Consider the following 17,299-nt stretch of genomic DNA (forward strand, 5'->3'; position numbering starts at 1 on the left):
GGAGACCATGTCCAAGGCCCTGCATCCATGGGGGTTTCTGCACTGGACAGTGTGTGGGCACAGAACCACTGACCAGCCTGTGGGCTCAGACCTGGTCACTGCTGCCCAGTTGGAACTGGTGAGTGGTGGGTGTTGGAGTAAGAGGCTGCTGGGGTCAGTGTGCTCTGAGAAGGCAGAAAGCAGCTCTAAATGGCTTTCTTTAAATGAGAAAGCTGCCAGCTCTGTCACCAGGGCTGTGCTGGACACCAAGCCAGGCTTTGTGCAGCTGAGGAGGGCGTATCTCCCCCTTCCATCCCCTGCTCAGACCCAACTACAACAACCACAGCCGTGCCTGTGCCTGCCAAGCCCCTCAGCTGACAGAGCAGGGGGAAGCTGGCCCTGCCAGGGGCTGCTGTGGGGCTCCTCTGCTGGGTTTTGTGCCACTGCTGAGGCCTCTGTGTCAGTGCCAAGGCTCTGCTCCTTGCTGTGCCTCTGAGTGTGATGTGTGGTTGTGGGGAGCAGGCTCAGAAGTGCCTGTGTGTGGCTTCTCTGCTGGTTTGGGGAGGGGAAAAGAGTCCAAGAGAGAGGAAAATCTGATGGATTTAGTGTGGCAGATGGCTGTGGCTTGGCAAGCACACCCAAACCCCAGCACCAGGAATAGATGGGTATTTGGTGTGTGTTTTGACAATGCTGTAAAGGAGAAGGAAGGAGAGTTTTCCCTCTTTGCCTTCTGGGGAACTCAGACAAGCTGGAGGAGCAGCCTGGAAAAGGGAAGGCTCTGGGTTGACCTAATTGTGGCCTTCCAGTACCTGAAGGGAGCCTACAGGAAAGATGGACAGAGAATATTTACAGGGGTCTGGAGTGACAGGACAAGGGGGAATGGCTTCACACTGACTCTAGGGCAGGGTTGGATTAGATATTAGGAAAAAATTCTTTACAATGAGGGTGGTGAGGCCCTGGCACAGGTTTCCCAGGGAAGCTGTGTCTGCCCCATCCCTGGAAGTGTCCAAGGCCAGTTTGGATCAGCCTGGTCTAGTGGAAGATGTCCCTGCCCATGGCAGGAATGAGCTGAGCTTTAAGGTCCCTTCCAACCCACGAGCAGGTCCTAGAAACCATTTCTCACCTGTGCCCCCCCACTCTTTGGGGAATACTTTTGCATTTGGAAGGTTTTGCTGGTACCTGTGACAGCTCCTTCCTGCCCAGCTCTCAAAGCCCAGCCTGACACCTCCAGTGAGGAAGACTGAGCTGAGCCCAGAGGGATGAAGGTTTGGAGGCTCTGCCTGTCTTGTGCCCCCCAGTTCTTCCTGTATGTTTTTGCCTCAGGTGAACCAGTTTGGGCTGAGGTACCTCAGAGCCAGTGCTGTACCTGCACCCTGCAGGGCTCTCCTGCCACACTCCGGGCGCCAATAAATTAATGAGTGTCTGGGATTAATTAGTCATGAGTTGCCTTGACTTGCTTCACGCTGGCTCCCAGTAAGGCAGGATTTACACCTCTCTGTCTCTCTCTACCCACAGAGGAAGGCAGGGAAGGTGCTCAGGATTCCCAAGGGCCACGGAAGCAGAGGAGCTGCCCCCGAGGGATGTCACGCTCCGACCTGGAACAGCTCGCCCAGGGCGGGGAGGACATCGTTGAGGACCTGGCCTTCTCAGATGATGACTGAGCTCCCTCACAGCCTCCCCTCCATGCTGATCCTTTACAGACTGGATTCCCTGAGCCTCCAGCACCCGGAGCAGGGGGTAAGAGCCGGGAACACGGCAGGTGAGAGCCCCAAGAGCCACCGAGGACTCGCTCAGTGACGCGGCGGAGACGCAACTTGGGACTCTCGAGCTTTTTCTACCAGTTGTTTTTGGTAACAATAAAACTGTGGTCACGTCAAGGCCAGTGAAACTGCTCAGCAGAGATAATAAAAAGCCCTCATTAAAAATCTGCTGCTTTAAATAGCACAGGGTTCAGTTTGAGCTCCTGCTAAGGAAGCTGAGCAAGGGAAGTACAAGTTTTTTTGGCTAAGGTTCCTCCTCTCTGCTCCACCACCCACCCCTGTCACCCCTTATCTTGCTCTGGGGCACTCAACAAAACCAACCCTGTTGCCAAGAAGGTCTTAAGGATGGCACAGTGTGTTTCAGAGCTTTGTAGCTTCAATGAAAGCCTTTTATCAGCTCAGTCAAGCTGGCTGTAAGTGTGCTACAGAAGGTAACTTCACATTAAAGTTCCTTGGGTTGGGGAGGCTGTGCAGGCAGGAAGGAATAAGGAAAGGCACAACTAATAATGCAGGAAACACTTCCATTTTGTGTTAGCTGTTGGATTTGTGTGGGATACATTTGCTTATCAAAAACAAGGGACGAGTCTGAGCCTGGCAGTACCTGTCACCCACAGGGACATAAAATCAGCCTTTTCTAGGGCCATTCCCAGCTGCTGTGAACACCCTTTTGTTCTGGGAGACCCCAAAACAGTGATTTTGGCTTTTATTGCCTCAAAGCCAACCCCTGCAACCACCTGGGCAGCTTCCAGATGCAGCTCATTATGTCTCTGCCCCTGGGAGTGCTGCCAGTGGGGGGACAGCTTAGCTTAAGGTGGGCACTGGGCAATTTGTGATCTGCTGGGAAAAAAACCCAAAGAAAACAGCTTTCTCTTGAGACCACGGGTAGTTTGCAAGGCTGGCAGCTAGGAAACATATTTCTTTGGAAAATAAACTGGAAATAGAGGGCATTTGTTGTTCAGTATCCTTAGGGCACAGCTGACAGAGTCACTCCTAAAAATTAACTGTGCCTTTTGAGAACATTATTATTTGTTAATGCAGATTTTTTTTTTTTTTTTAAAGAAGATAGAAGGCCAGGAGTAAATACATGATATTTATTCTTCTCTGCCACCATTCAGTGAGGTCAGTAGGTGTCTGTCAGTGGTTAGGGTGGCCAAGTGACTTGCACAGAGAGGGGCAGCTCTGCCTTCATGGCACTGCCTCCCCGTGCCCTTCCAGGCATCCTTACACCTGCACACCACAAGGGGACAAGATGGTTTTTTATAAAAAAGAACATTTAAATATAAAATATACTTTTATTTTTTTGTGGCTTGTTGGAGCTTAGCAGCAGGAATAGGGGCAGGGAAAGCTGCTTCTTCTTCAGTTACAGGAATTACCAGATACTTCCTCCCATAGGGAGGATAACCTCAGAAATTAATACTTTGGGGGTTATTGTTAACATAATCATTATTGTCATTATTTAAAGCCTGCTCTGAGGGGGCCAAAGTACCTGCTGGTTCATTAGGGGCTAAGGAGCCCTCCAGACTGAGGCTGAGTCCTCAGGCAGGTCCATATGGGAGTTCAGGATTAACTCCACAGGTGAGAATTGTGAGGTCCTAACTGTAAGTAAAAGGTTTTGACTTACCTGTTCTTCCAAAAGAGAAAGGAGTTGCTTTTTCTCCTTTCTCTAACTTAGCTGGGCAAAGTGCTGGCTGCCTTCTGGCAGCTGTGAACCAACCCCTGGATTGGTTTTCAGGCCAGAAATGTGGCAGCTCTGAAGCACCAACACCCACATGGCCCCAGTGGAAAAAAAAAAGGAGAGAGACTTCTTGTTTAAAGCCAGGTACCATTTGTAAATTAAGTGTTTTCCTTTTTTTATTTAAATTGATTGCTGGAAAGCATTTTTTTTATCGTGATGTGATGGATAATGACTTTTTTTTTTTTTAAACTTTTTTTTTTTTACAATATAAAGAAGCTAATGTACCACCAAGCTATTTTGTAAGAAAAAAAACGGTAGCACGTGCAACGTTTAACCAAAAAACAAACAAACAAAAAAAAGGGGGCAGGGGAGAGAGAGAGAGAGAGAGAGAAAAGTACCACATGTGATTGTTGTTCACAACTGTACAAGTCACAGGAGGTCACCCCCAGGAGTTCCCAGCTCATTCACAGTAGTAAAAACTCTGCCCATTGTTTTTTAGCCCCCAGCATCCCTCCCCCTCCCAGGGATCTGTCTCATGGTCCACAGCAGGCCAGAATGTGCAACTACATCCACCTCTGTAACAAGGCTTATTTAAAGAAGAACAAAAACCAACCCTAGGAACAACAAAAAAAAAAAAACCAAAAAGAAAATCGACCCCACCCCAGATGTAGAAATGAGTCTGTTGGACGTGTGAGGAGGGAGGCTGCGAGCCTTCATCCCACCCAAGCACACGCTTCCTTCTTCTTCTTCTTCTCTTTGAAACAGAACATCTAATGGGGGAAAAAAAATAAAAAACAAAAGAACACCTCTGTAGGGCTGGAGCACAGGCAGAGTCCATTCTCCTGTGTGCTGACAGGGCCCCGTGCCAGGGAAGGGGCCAGCACGGAGCCGGTGCCGTACCATCCGCACGGAAGTAAACATGGACGGGAACTTGCCTTTTTTTTTTTTTCCCTTTTTCTTTTTTTTTTTAATTCCTCTTTTTTTTTCTTTTTTTTTTTTTTTAATTTTTCCTTTTTTTGTCTGTCTTTGGTATTGTTTTCAAAGTCGCTAGAGATGCATAGACACCTGAATGAGGAACTGAGCACAGTTTCCAGGGAGGGAGGAGAGATCTGGGAAGGTGGTTGGTGTGATGATATTTTATTTTTTTTTTATGGGTTTTTTGTTTTTTTTCTTTGCTCTCAGGGGGTGCTGAGTACCATTGGGAGGAGCGGAGCCCCTTCCCCTTCCCTGCTTGGAGTCACACCCAGGAGTTCCTGACAGCCAGGATTCTTTGAAGGCAAAGAGCAGCGTTCATTCCCTGTCCAGGGCTCTCCATCTCTGGGCGAGAAAGGGGACAGAAATGCTGCAGCCATCCTCCAGAATCCTTCTCTTCACTCGTGTTGTCTCAGGACATCTTTGGATCGTTTTCTTTCCTTCCCTTTTTTTTTTTTTTCCTTTTTTTTTTTAAATCTTCCCCGTTTTTTTTTTTTTTTTTTTTTTTTCAAAAAAAAAAAAAAAAAAAAAAAGCAAATTCGTCCCAAAAATAAAAAAAAAATTAAAAAAACAACCAAATTAAACCCTCCCTTTTCCTCCCTCACTCCTGCGTCTCGCGCTGCGGGCGGGGGGGAGGCTCCGGCGTTATCCTTCGGCTCTGTCCCGCTGGATCCCCAAAGTCCCAGAAGCAGTCGGAGGGCATCCCGCAGTTAGGACGGAGGTTTCGTGGTGTCGTTGAGCCCGGGGAGGAGGGAAGGATTCCCGTTTTCCTGCTTTGGGGAGCCCCGGCTGGCAGAGGAAGGGACCCCGCTGCCGAAGGGAGAGGCCACGCTGCCCGTGGACGCCGGTCGGAGCTCGGCCGCCGGCACGTCCCGCTCCGGGGGCCTCAGGCCGGGGGGCTGCAGGGGGAAAGCCATGGGGAAGCCTGCCATGTACAGCACCCTGCCCACTCGCTTGGCCACCTGTTAATAAAGGAAATGGGAAAAAAAAGGATGTGGGATAAATAAATGCAGGAGGGCGAAAACGCGCACGGACGGTCTAGAGAATCCCGCAGAGTTTCATGCGTAAGGTCAGGTTTTGTATCCAAACTGCAAATAAAGAGGTAAGCTGCCCAGAGATGTGGATGCTCCATCATCATCCCTGGATGTGTTCCAGGCTCCGAGCAACCTGGTCTAGTGGAAGGTGTCCCTGCCTGTGGAATCAGATGAGCTTTAAGGTTCCTTCCCAACCAAACTGTTCTGTGATTCTGTGGTTGCATCACTAGAATGAAGCACCACCATTCCCAGTCCACCTGGAAGACAAACCAGGGGTTTCCTCTATTCCTGCAGGGCTCTGTCCTGTGCTCTCCAGCTCTGTTTTACTGGGCACTGTGCTGTGTGGCACCAGGTACTGCTGGAGCCACAAGGTCTGCCCTGAGTCCACATTTTCCAGGCTAAAGGTGTGCTGGGACCCCCCCAGGACAGAAGGGCTGACTGATTCCAACCTCTTCAGTCCTTGCATTAACAGGGTGGACAGTTTGATAGGACAGTGGCACAGCACACCATGTCCAGTTTGGAAGAGCGGGAATTGCTCCTAAAGAGGGAGCTGGGACCAACACAGGGAGAGGCAGAACAAAAATCCTGCTGCAGGGGGGCTGCTGTTCCTTGCCCAGGCAGCTCTCAGCCTGCACCTCTCCCTCCTGCAGCCCCAGCCAGCTCTCCTGCAGCAGTTCTTGCCTCCCAGCAAGGGCCAAAGGCCCCACAGCCTCCCAGCACCTCCACAGCTGGTTCACATTTGAGCTTAAACAAAAACACAGGCTGCTGTTCCACCCAGACAACTGCCACATTATTCAGGGAGCAGCATCAGTGCTCCCCACCTACCTCCCCCCAGCCGTGCCTTATTATAGACCCTTAAACACTATTGATTAAATTGAAGCTGGTTTTTCTGCTTCCAGCCCATATCTCATATTCCCCCCACCCCAAGCCCCATCTCGGAATGTCTGTGAGCTATTTGACGTCCCCTTGTTTTTTAAGGAGCAGAAAGAGTTTTATTTCCTCCTGAATCGACCCACGGGGAACAATTGCCCACAGAACCTTTTTATTAGCCCCCTCATAAACAGGGAGGGCTGGAGGGAAAGTAGTAAAGTTGCTCTTATTGTTTTAACATAATATAACCAGTGTACAGCCCTGTGGGTTTGGGGACCTGTGCCAGAGCTGTGAGTGTCCGTGTACACATGACAGTCACTTCCATGACACAATTCCCTAGGGAATACACAGCACAGCCTGTGCTTTACATGTGTCACAAGTGATTTTTTTTTTTTCCCTGAACATTTAAATGGAAAAAAAAGAAAAATGAAGCCAGTGGAGATGTTCTCCTAGATTTGAGTCCCACTGAGGGGGAAGTGGAGGCAACTGGAATGGAATCCCCATGGCTGGGTGTGAGGGAGGCAGAAGAGCAAAGTCATTTTAGGACAGCAAAGCTCTACAGGCAGGACTTGGGAAGTAAATCACAGGGGGGAAAAAAGGTATTTTGAGAAGAAACACAGCTAAAAGGGCACAACAGCAAACCAGTCTATGCTGGGGAGGAAATACAGTCCCCTAAAAGAGAACTGGACTAATGCAACCAATATAATTTCCACTTCCAGTGCAGCCAAATCAGCAGGACCAGTAAGTTATGACTGGCAAGAGAGAAAGATGTTAGAGAGGGCTGTTCCTGGCACAGCAGAGAAGGGCAAGAGCTGGGTCATTATTCATTGGGGAGGGAAAGGCACAACAGCTGAGACACATTAAATGTGCTTCAGGCCTCACTCAAAAGGAGAACTGCCAGGATTCACCCAGGTACAGGGAAAAGGAGCAGCAAAAGGACCTAATCCAGCCTGGGAAAAGACAACTGATTCCTGAGATGGCTTTACAGCCCTCTTTAGGTACTTTGGGGATGACTATTTTCAGGTTCAGCCAATGTGAAACCACCTCCCTTCCCTCACCTGTTCACAGCTGTTCTTCCTTCCTGGCTGGTATTTATGGGAACCACCTGATGTGCTTTTTTCCAGCAGGAACCACTCCATTTTAGGAGTTTCCTGCTGCATCCCTGTTATTTCCTCCTGAACTATTTGCCTCTGCCCCTGGGTGCTGAACTCTGCCCGTGGTTTCTTCCTTGAAACAGCTGTGACTGGATTTGGGTGAGGATATGGAACGTTTTGGAAGGACAAGACCGAGCTTTCTTGAGACAGAATCGCAAAATAAATTACTGCTTAATAAATGACATTCAATAAACCACATCTCTTGGCAGCCCCATTCTGGTGAGGGGACAATTTCAGAGCATGCCACGTGCTGCCACAGAGGAGATTTTCCTACCTGTGACCTTATCTTCAGGGCAGGTCCGAGTTTCAGCCCCATGTTGTTCAGTAAGTGCTCTTCTGTCAGGAGGGGCAGGGTCTCTCCATCAATGGCCTGCTCTCGGAATACCTGCAGGGAAAGCACAGCACAGGCTCAGAAATGCCACTGACACACCCAGTGCCCTTGTCCTGCCCTTGCACAGAAGGGCAGGGTGGGAAAGGTGAACTCCAAGAGTGAGGTCAGTCCATATTTATACACCAGAGGTGTTCACAGTCCTGCACCCACAGCCAGGAGCCAGAGAGCAAAAGGAGACACATGTGGGAATGGGAATTAGGGCTGGTTGGGCCAGTTTATATAAAACAATAATTTATTTTTTTCCCTATTTTTTACCCTTTTTTTTTTCTTAATGTCAGAACGGGGTGTGAAGTTTTTCATCCCAGGTTTAGCACCCAAACCAGCTGCCCCAAGTGCAACTCTCTCAGTGTTTGACAGCAGATTTGAGAAGAGTGACATGCCTAGGGGTCCCAACTCCAAAAAGGGCAGAAAACAGGGGGGAAAAAAATTAAATTTTGGCAAATCCTAAGTCACTCACACTTTGTGTGGATATTGGGGAAAAGTTGACCCAGTAGACTCCAAAAATATTTGCAGTCCTCACTGAGGCAAATGCCATGGAAAAGGAGGGATGGATTGCTCATGCATTTCCTTCTCAAAGCTGCTAATTCCCAAACAGTCTCCAGGCAAAATACATAAACAGATCTGTGGAGCACATGCTGCAGGTCAGATGGATTCACGTGCAACATTTGTGTACTTTTTTTTTTCCTGCCTCCTCCTTTGCCTCTCAGGTATTCCCACCATCCCTAAAACACTCGAGCAGCCTGGAGAGTGCAGCCCATCCTGCTCCCAGAACACCCACCAGGATCAGGGAGGATGATCCCTCCTCACTGGTCTGTTTTAACATTCAGCCCTTGCTTTTTCCCCCCCCAATACTAAGAAATCTTGCAATATTTATTAGTATAAATACTAATAAACAGTATTGATACTGATAAATATTTCAGTGCCACGGTGCTGATGGAGCATGGCAGGATCCTACAGGGTGACCTGGCCTTCAGACAGTGCCATTAACCATCTCAGGGCTCTTCCCCCTCTCCCCATTAGCTGAGGGAAGCAGGACCTGGTGATGTGCACACACAAATGGCAACGGGGCTGGTACAGTCCCAGAAAACAGCAGTTTCCTATCAACACATTAATACCTCCAGCCATGCACAACTGCACCATTTTAACACATTATTAAAGAAAAAAAAAAAAAACCACAACAACCTTAGTTTTGCCTCCATCTATCCCAAATGACAGGGTCATGCAAGAGTTTCCCACCTAATATGTGCTGTGTTAGCAAGGTTAAGGTCTGGCTGTGTGGTCTTATTGCTCCATCCTTCACACACGGTGCAGGGGATGCTCCCACCAACCTCCTCGGGGTGTTTATTTGCACCAACAGGCTCCATTTCAAGAGTAAATTTGGTAATTCAGCCACCAGCTCCCCTTGCCTCTCTGGGAGGTGTCACTCAGCTCCCTGTTTTCCTTGCTACCCCACCTGCCTTTCTTCCCTGCCTCAGCACCTCCTCGGTGTTTTTGCCACACCCCAGCTCACATTTGGGGCTGATCCTGCCCTCTCCTCCTGCAATGGCTCACACACAGTATTTCTATTACTAATCACTATGGCAGAGGGGGTTAAATTTACCCCAATACCTCCTTCTCCTGCAGCAGAACCACAGCCCGGAGCCATCCCTTTGGAGACTGGCAGTGGCTGCTGGAGCCAAGTGGGTTTTTATTGCTGGACTCCTCCAGCAAAGCTGCTCAGGGCTGGGGCTGCAGCACACACTGCTGCTTTCTGACCCAGCAAAACTTACTACACCAGTTTCTTTTCCCTTCCCCTGCAGCCAGTGTGGCCAGGAGCCAAAACCCTCCCTTCGCTCGGCACTAAAACACTCCACAAAAAGCCTTAACTTGGGAAAAGCATCCCCTTGGGTGTCCCCCAGATCCACTGCAGAGACAAAGCTGAACACTGGCCAGGCCGTGGTGACTTTTTATTTTTTTTTTTGCTGAAGTTTTTTCCTTGTTTTGCCTGAAACATGTTTCTAAATGCACAGCATTCCACCCGAACCTTGCAGGGTTTTGCTGGCGGGAGCAGCCTGCGGAGCAGTGCCAGACCTCCCCGGCAGCTGTGGGTTTGGAGAAGGGGAACACAAGGCAGCTCTGCAGCTCAGAGTCACCCCCTGAGCACGGGCATTTTCACACAGTAAAAAAAAAAATAAAAATGTTAAACACACAACCATGGCATGAAAAACATCATCTCTTAAAGCCTCCAACTCCCGCTCGAAGCAACGACGTGGCCAGGAGGTGTTTGCAGCAGCTCCCATCTCCATAAAACATTTTATTTGGAATGCACTGAACCTCAGCTCTTGATTCCCCCCCCCTCTGGTGCACCAGGATGGCGTGGAAGGTGTCAAGGGATGATCCTGCTGCGAGGGAGGGGTGTAGAAGATTCCTGCACATTTCCTACTGGCCTGGTTCAGAAGCATCCAGGCAACTCCGACTGTCCTTCCCCAGCACAGGAATGCAGATAAACCACACCACCACCAGTGGAAGGGCACCCCAGAGGGGTGGGGGGGTAACAGGGAATGCAAAGGGCTGTGTATTTTGGTTTTAGAGCCTTTTGTTGGAGCTCTCAGCAACACACTCTGCAGCCCACACATGCACACTCGTGAACCCACCCTCGTCCTCGCTAAACCCAGCTCCTGAACTCCCCTCTGCACACACAGACGCTCCCATAAACACCCATCATCCATCCACCAGCTCTCTTTTTATCCAGAGTTCTTTCCCTCCCTGTTGCCACAACCAGAACCTGCCCCTTCTCTCTCCCACGCACCCACTCACCCTGATCCACTCCCGAGCACAACCCAAATCCCTGTCACTCCACCTGGGGACGGTTACATGTCCCCCATCTCCACAACAAACATTCCCTTCCCTTCCTCTCCCCCCCAGCACAGCTGTTTGCTCCAAAGCAGCACTGGTTTCCAGGTGTTGTGATGGGATTAACATCATGGTTTGGGGGCAGGGAAGGACAGACTTTAGACTGAAATCCCATTATCCATCACCTGTACAAGGAGAGGGAGGTGGGGGGCAGTTCCTGGATTCTGCTTCCCCTCTGGGGATGCACCTTTCCCCATGGCACTAAATCAGCATAACCCACAGGGAATCATCTCCCTACAGGCAGATACACACACTGCTCCCCTGTCAGGGGTTCCAGCAGGCACAGAGGTGCCCAGTTACACCTTTCCCAAAATAAATGCCTGGGGACGGGCTCAGCTCTGGGAGAGGACACTGGACCAGTGCAGCACAGAGGGACAGACAGCACAGGCCAAAGGAGGGGCAGCAGACTTTTAGAAACCCCATTTCAGCCAGCCTGGATGTCACAGCACAGCCTTGCACCCCTCAGCTGTCAGCCAGGGCATCCTCTGCTGAAGAGGCACATCCAGAAAGCTCAGCTCCTGGTCTCCATCCTCCCTTTCCAGACCTGTTCTCAGCCCCTGCTGAAAGCCTGGATTGTCCTGAACTCTGGCACTTTGCCTCTCTATCTCTGCTGCTTCCAGTCCCTCCCTTAGCACACTACATCCTTTTCCAAGCTGCCCAGGAATCCCTGCCCTTGGAGCATCCCTCAATGGCACATTGATCACGGCAGAGGCAAAAAAACACAGAGGGTTGGTTTTTATATTGCACCTCACAATCCCACACTGAGCAGGCTTTATGGACACCCCACTGCTGATGGATGTTTCAACTCTGCTGTAAATGAGCTTAAAAATCACCACTGAGGTTACTCTGATGCCTGTGCAGGTACAGGGTCCCTCCCAACCCCACTGTGACCCCACAGTGTGCTGGGTGCAGCAAGAGAGCAAAACACAGCACCTTCTGCCAGGCTGGTTGGCACCACGGGCTGCCCACCCCAATTTGGGGACCCCCTGGTACCCACTGCTGTGTCCAGCTCCACCACGGAGCATCAGCAGCTCCTAAAAGCATGAGATGGGGGTGAGAGATCAGTGACACAAAGCCACTAATCACGATCAACCTGAGCTCAGGTGTTCACTCCTAACCTTGCCTCTAATCCCATCCTCTTCCACTGAACTCCCTCCTTGTTTCTGTCCATCTACAAGACTCATCACACACCTTCTTCAGGCTCTTCACCAGCAGCAAGTTTAGCAATCCCCTCAGAAAAAACAAACCCACACAGCTCCCAAGCCCTGCAGGGCTCTGAGATGAACCTCCTGGGAGGGACAGTGCAAATACAACAGGCACAAACAGGAGGGAGAGAAGGGGGGGGCTCACAGGGAGGATGTTCCCCCTCCAGGGACGTTCTTGAGCCCGCTCAGATTTACCTGAGTGTACTCGGTGCAGCCAGACAAGTTGGACACGAAGCTGCAAACATCCTCCACCGTCCATTTGCTGATGTCTTCCAGCGCAGGGCTCTCCTCACCATCCAGAAACAGACCTCCCATGGTGCCTGGATTGTTTGGAGTTGAGGAGGATGGGGAGGGGGGGGGAGTAGGAAGGAGGGGAGGAGAAAGAAACATAAATCATTAAAATCCCACACGGACAACAACTAGCCTGCAATCTGAATATTTTTCTCTAGCCACACATTCATCTTTAATGACCTGTCAATTAAAGCACTGGGCAGGGTCAATTCATAGGCCTCTTCCTCCTGGAGGTCCCTGGCTGAGGGAGGGGGGCAGGGGGGGAAGGAAAAATCCAAGCTAATGCATTTCATGTGTTTAATGTTCTTCAGCTGCAGGGGGAGAAAAATAGGGGGGAGGGGAGGGAAGAGAATAAAAAAAAAAAACCAAAACCCTGAAGGAGAGTTTCTCCACAGGCACCACAAAGCGGAAAACTCTGCCTTGCCCTGTGGGTTCCTCTCCCCCAGCCCTTCTCTCCTGCCGACGTGCTCCGAATGACAACAGGCCCCTGGTGCAGTGGGAATCACTGGGGAACTCGTGCTCCTTCCAAGTGTTCCTTTCCAACCCAGCCCAGCCTGAAATATCCAAGGGGTGGCTCTGCCCTGGCCTTGGGATCTGCTGGGCATCCATCTCTCCTGGTCAGGCATGTGACGGGTGACAGGGCACGGACAGCAGGGCTCGGGCTGAGCTGAGGTGTCAACGCTCCGAAACGCAACAGCAGTTCAGGTCCCAGCCCTGTCAGCACCGAGGAAGGTGATGGGCTCCAAAAGGGTGGAGGAGCAACCCCCCCCCCAGCCCCCCTGCATCACCAGTGCCTGACAGCACGGGATGTGTGTGCAGGGAGGAATCCAAACGGGACTCGGAGAGGAGCTGGAGAGGCACAGGGAATGAAAATGGGGAGAGAAACACCAGCCAGGTAACTCATACCTGCACAGGATGTGCATGCAGGGAGGAATCCAAATGGGACTCGGAGAGGAGCAGGAGAGGCACAGGGAATAAAAATGGGGAGAGGATTATCCAGGATTATCAGGTAGAGAGTTTATGAGGGGTATGAACTGTTCTGCTTCAGGGCATGAAGAAGGACACTACCAGAAAAAAATATTTCTCCCAGGGGCCTGTCATGAGTTACCAGCCAGGTAACTCATATCTGCATGGGATGTGTGTGCAGGGAGGAATCCAAACGGGACTCAGAGAGGAGCCGGAGAGGCACAGGGAATGAAAATGGGGAGAGAAACACCAGCCAGGTAACTCATATCTGCTCTGGGTGTAAAGGGGAAAGCATGGGGATGGGTAATGAAGAAACCAAATTCCAGAAAACACCCATTTTGGGGTGTGATGAAGGGGGGGAAAGCCATTAATAATCTGTGGAACTCACTGCTGTGTGATATTCAGACCAGGAGACAACAAGGACATTTATAGGGATGTGAATACCCAGGATTATCAGGTAGAGAGTTTATGAGAGTATGAGTTGTTCTGCTTCAGGGCTCAAAGAAGGACACTACCAAAAAAAAAATATTTCTCCCAGGGGTCTGTCATGACAAAATTATCTGTCCTGTGGGCTTAAGGATTTGAACAGGGCTGTGGCTGTAACCCCCTGCAGCAACTCTCTCATCCCTGCCCACAGCAGGCAGGACAGTCCTTCCTCAGGGAATGGCAAGGTAAAGCAGGGTCCAATAAAGTCATGGTGGGGAGCACAGGCCCAGAGGACCAGGAGTGTCCAGTTCCCTGGGGAATACACCAGGTCAGAGGGAACAGGCACAGACAGAGGTGCAGAAGGAGCAGAGCCACACACCACGGCTCCAGGCACTCGCTGGCAAAGCCCCCAAAGCACATCCAAGAGAACAGGAAAAGCATGGGATCTCCACAGGAAGTTATCATGCCAATAAGATGCTTTTAAAACAACAGCAGCCTGCCCAAGGAGCAGGCAGACACTATGTAATCATTTCCACTCCGTTTCCGCTCCCAGCTTCCTGCTTCCCTTCCCAGCCTCACCCTCCGCACCATTCCCGGAGCTGCACCACCACCACCACCTCTTGGGAAGGTCACAGCATCGTCTGCTTCACCCAAAAACACTGCCCCCTGTGCCCCTGCACACCTCTGGGCAGTCCATGTGCATCCCCCCCAGGGCACTGACTGCTCCAGGACCAGCAGCTTCACAGAGAGGGGCCACCGGGACCAGCCACAGCTCCCAAAATTTGGGGTGAGTCTGTGTCTCCCCCTGCACAGACCACCAGTGCAAGCAGAGGATTGCCAGCTCCAGTGCCAGAATGTCTTGGCTGGAGCCACAGGGAGAGGCAGGAGCTCCCCAAGGCTCTTGACACAATGCAGAGCAATGTGCTCTTAGGAGATCCTGCTTGGGCAGGGAGGTTGGACCAAGTGAGCTGCAGTGGTCCCTCCAACTTCACCCAAGCCTGTGACAGCTCTGCCAGCTCTGCCCATCCCTCTCTCCCCCCCTGCCTCAGGGACTCGGTCACATCTCTGCAGCCCTCCTTGCCAGCACTTTGCACCAGCCCAGGACTCTCAGGGCTCTCACTGTGGGCAACCACCAGACCTTTCACACCTCCTTCCCATCCTTTCCTTCCCACGGGCACAGGTTCCCTCCCCTCCAGCCTCAGCTCAGGCTCACAAGACATCCTTTGCTGCTCCCAGGATGGCTCTGCCCAGCTGTGCTGCTCCCTTCTCACCACCCTGTGCCCTGCCAGAGCCCGGGGAAGCTCCTCACTCTCTTCACACCTTCTTTTTCCAGCTAGAAAAAGCTTCAGATGCTTTTGTGTGCCCGATAACAGAAAACCACCAGCTTTCCTGGGAGCAGGTGCCCATCGGCACAGGAGGTGAAGGAAGAAGCCACTGCCAAAGGGCCAGCAGCACTGTCCTTCCCCTTGTCACCCCCAGCTACCAGACAGACAGATGGACACGAGCCTTCATTTCCATGCCTATCACATTCCACCTTCCAGGAGACACACTCAGAGCTGCTTATGTTAAAAATTCACAGAATGCTCAGGTGGCCGAGGGCTTTTTTTTTTCCCCCACTTTTTGTCATTTTGGAGGGTGGGGGGAATTCTCTTCCTCCAAAAGAGTGGCTGCAGCCTGGTAAACAGAGGAAGGGAAACTGAACTCAAGATTATTCCAGGCACAGTCAATGCTCGGGCGAGACACCTCCATCTGCAGCCAGAGAGTCTCCGAGGGGATCCAACTGCAACAGCCAACTGCTTCAAAATTAGGTACTTCCTTATTCCAAAAGCAGGCCAAGGACTGAATTCCAGCAACACAGTGCTTGGGAACGAGCCCTCCAGTCGCCAGCCAGCCTGAACTATGCTCAGGGTTTAAGCTCAGCCTACACAGAGAGGGTCTGGTCAGTCCCCACCAGCATGGGCAGGCATTCAGCTCAGATGTTGCTCCCACAGCTGGCAGGGAGGAGGGATCCCTCTCCTACACACATGCCTGCAATCCTGGAACCCCACTGGATGAGGGATCACTTTCAGCATTACTGGCACAGCCAGCAGAGCTGGGCCAACAACTCCTGGTCCTACAGCAGCCTCTCTCCTCTGTGGTTTTCTCTCCTTTGTCTCTTCCTGCCCCAGAAGAAGGAAGGGAGAGGTCAGGATGCCCACAGACAAACACACTCAGAGCCTGCTGTGTCCAGATTGAGGATGAGGCAGAACCCACTCCATGGGAATATTTTCCACGTAACCACACACAGAGAAATATAATACGGCCAAAATATTTATCTCACAGGGTTTGTTTTCCCTTCCCATTTATACCAGGGAATTAGTGGTGGAAATATTCTTGGGAGGGGGAAGGTAAATACCAACACTTTGCATTCTGGCCTATTAGCAATTTCTGTGCCACAGAATGTAAAATCTAGAGGGTGGAAACCTATTTCCACCAAGATCAGTGGCAAAACACCCCTGTTACTACCAAAAAATCAAAGAGTGACTGGTATCTCCAAAGGCTCAGTTCTACTGTGAGTACTCAGCACCCTGCAGTCAGGGCTGTAAAGCTTGGTGTCCAAGTGTCCCCCCTGCCCTTCTGCTCCTACCTCAGCTCTGAATCCACCAGGAATAACCCCGGTAAGGATTTCTGTAGCTGATTACAGTGGTCCCTCCACCTCAGCATGCGTCTGGTTTGCAACGAGTACAGGTCCAGCCCTCAGCACGCTGGTCCCTTCCAATTTTACGGTCCCTAGAGCAGAAGGGCTCCTGTCCTTCCTCCTGTCCCTCCCTGGGAGGATAATGCACCGTCTGCTCCATCCCTGTGCGTGGCTGCATCCACTCACCCTGCTCTGGCAGCTCGGAGAATGATAACAAATAGGTGCCAAGTGGCTGGAAGGGACGCACCTTCGATTATAATAATGACATGTCACTGGATGCTGCGGGGCTGCGAGGAGGCATAAAGGGCAGCATCCATTCCCTGCCAGGCCTCCTCTGTCTCTCCCCATGATAAATGATGGTCCAAGAGGCTGGTAATGGATTACGGAGCATTTCACCAGATGGGGCCCAGCGTGTGGGGACTGAGAAGAATCCATCGTCCCAGGCCGGTGTCGTGTGGACAGGTGTCCACGTAAAAGCCCTCACCACCCATGCTGCAATCCATTTATAATTTCCCCTCCCTCCTCCTGATATCCAGCTGCTCCAGGAACACAAGCCAAAGGCTGGAGGGGGTCATGGGGAGCAAACCTTCTGGCCATCCCAGTGAGGGAAAGCTCTGCTGCAGATCCACCAGCCGAGCTGCAGCGGGACCCACATCCCCAGTCTGTGCTCCTGGCATCGCAGGAGACAATCCAGGTGCCAGCTGGGAGACACAAAGAGAACCCCCACGGAAGCCAGCCCACCTATGGCTTTAATCAGTTTTGCTACCACTCCCCAACCCCTCTCCCTGTGCCTGCACCCCCTTCCTCCCTCCCTCCCTCCCTCCCACCAGAGAGGTCACTGAGCAGCACGGCAAGGCTTGCGTTAATTGCTCTCCAGACTACAGATCAATAGAAGGATTTTAGCCTCCTGCACACTCCATCCTTCACCTTTTCCAGAGGACAGGGCTGGAGGAGGGCGGCAGGAGGAGGAGGAGGAGGAGGAGGAGGAGGAGGAGGAGGAGGAGGAG

At 51.3% G+C, this 17,299-nt stretch overlaps 2 protein-coding genes across 14 annotated transcripts in view; one reads left to right on the forward strand and one right to left on the reverse strand.

Annotated features, from left to right (window-relative positions):
- The window catches only part of NOC2L (NOC2 like nucleolar associated transcriptional repressor), a 43,088-nt gene extending 38,226 nt beyond the window's left edge, over positions 1–4,862 (forward strand). The window contains exons 19-20 of one of the 2 annotated variants that reach the window (XR_003530114.1): positions 1,495–1,716; positions 4,598–4,862. Coding sequence is in view for 1 of the 2 variants with exons in the window: in XM_027658111.1 (XP_027513912.1) it covers positions 1,495–1,640 (146 nt within the window). In the remaining variant the exon portion in view is untranslated. Of the gene's footprint in view, positions 1–1,494; positions 1,857–4,597 lie in introns of those variants that run through there. The other variant, XM_027658111.1, reaches the window with a different exon arrangement.
- A 44-nt stretch (positions 4,863–4,906) lies between these two features.
- Positions 4,907–17,299, reverse strand: part of SAMD11 (sterile alpha motif domain containing 11) — a 114,309-nt gene continuing 101,916 nt past the window's right edge. For 8 of the 12 annotated variants that reach the window (XM_027658098.1, XM_027658099.1, XM_027658101.1 and 5 more), the window contains 3 exons: positions 12,128–12,252; positions 7,719–7,829; positions 5,097–5,348 (listed from right to left, as the gene is read on the reverse strand). In XM_027658098.1, coding sequence (XP_027513899.1) covers positions 5,097–5,348; positions 7,719–7,829; positions 12,128–12,252 — 488 coding nt within the window. Of the gene's footprint in view, positions 5,349–7,718; positions 7,830–12,127; positions 12,253–17,299 lie in introns of all 12 variants that reach the window. The other 4 variants (XM_027658103.1, XM_027658110.1, XM_027658109.1 and 1 more) reach the window with 2 other exon arrangements.

Source organism: Corapipo altera, unplaced genomic scaffold (assembly GCF_003945725.1).
Source record: "Corapipo altera isolate COAL_440 unplaced genomic scaffold, ASM394572v1 301, whole genome shotgun sequence".
Classification (NCBI taxonomy): domain Eukaryota; kingdom Metazoa; phylum Chordata; class Aves; order Passeriformes; family Pipridae; genus Corapipo; species Corapipo altera.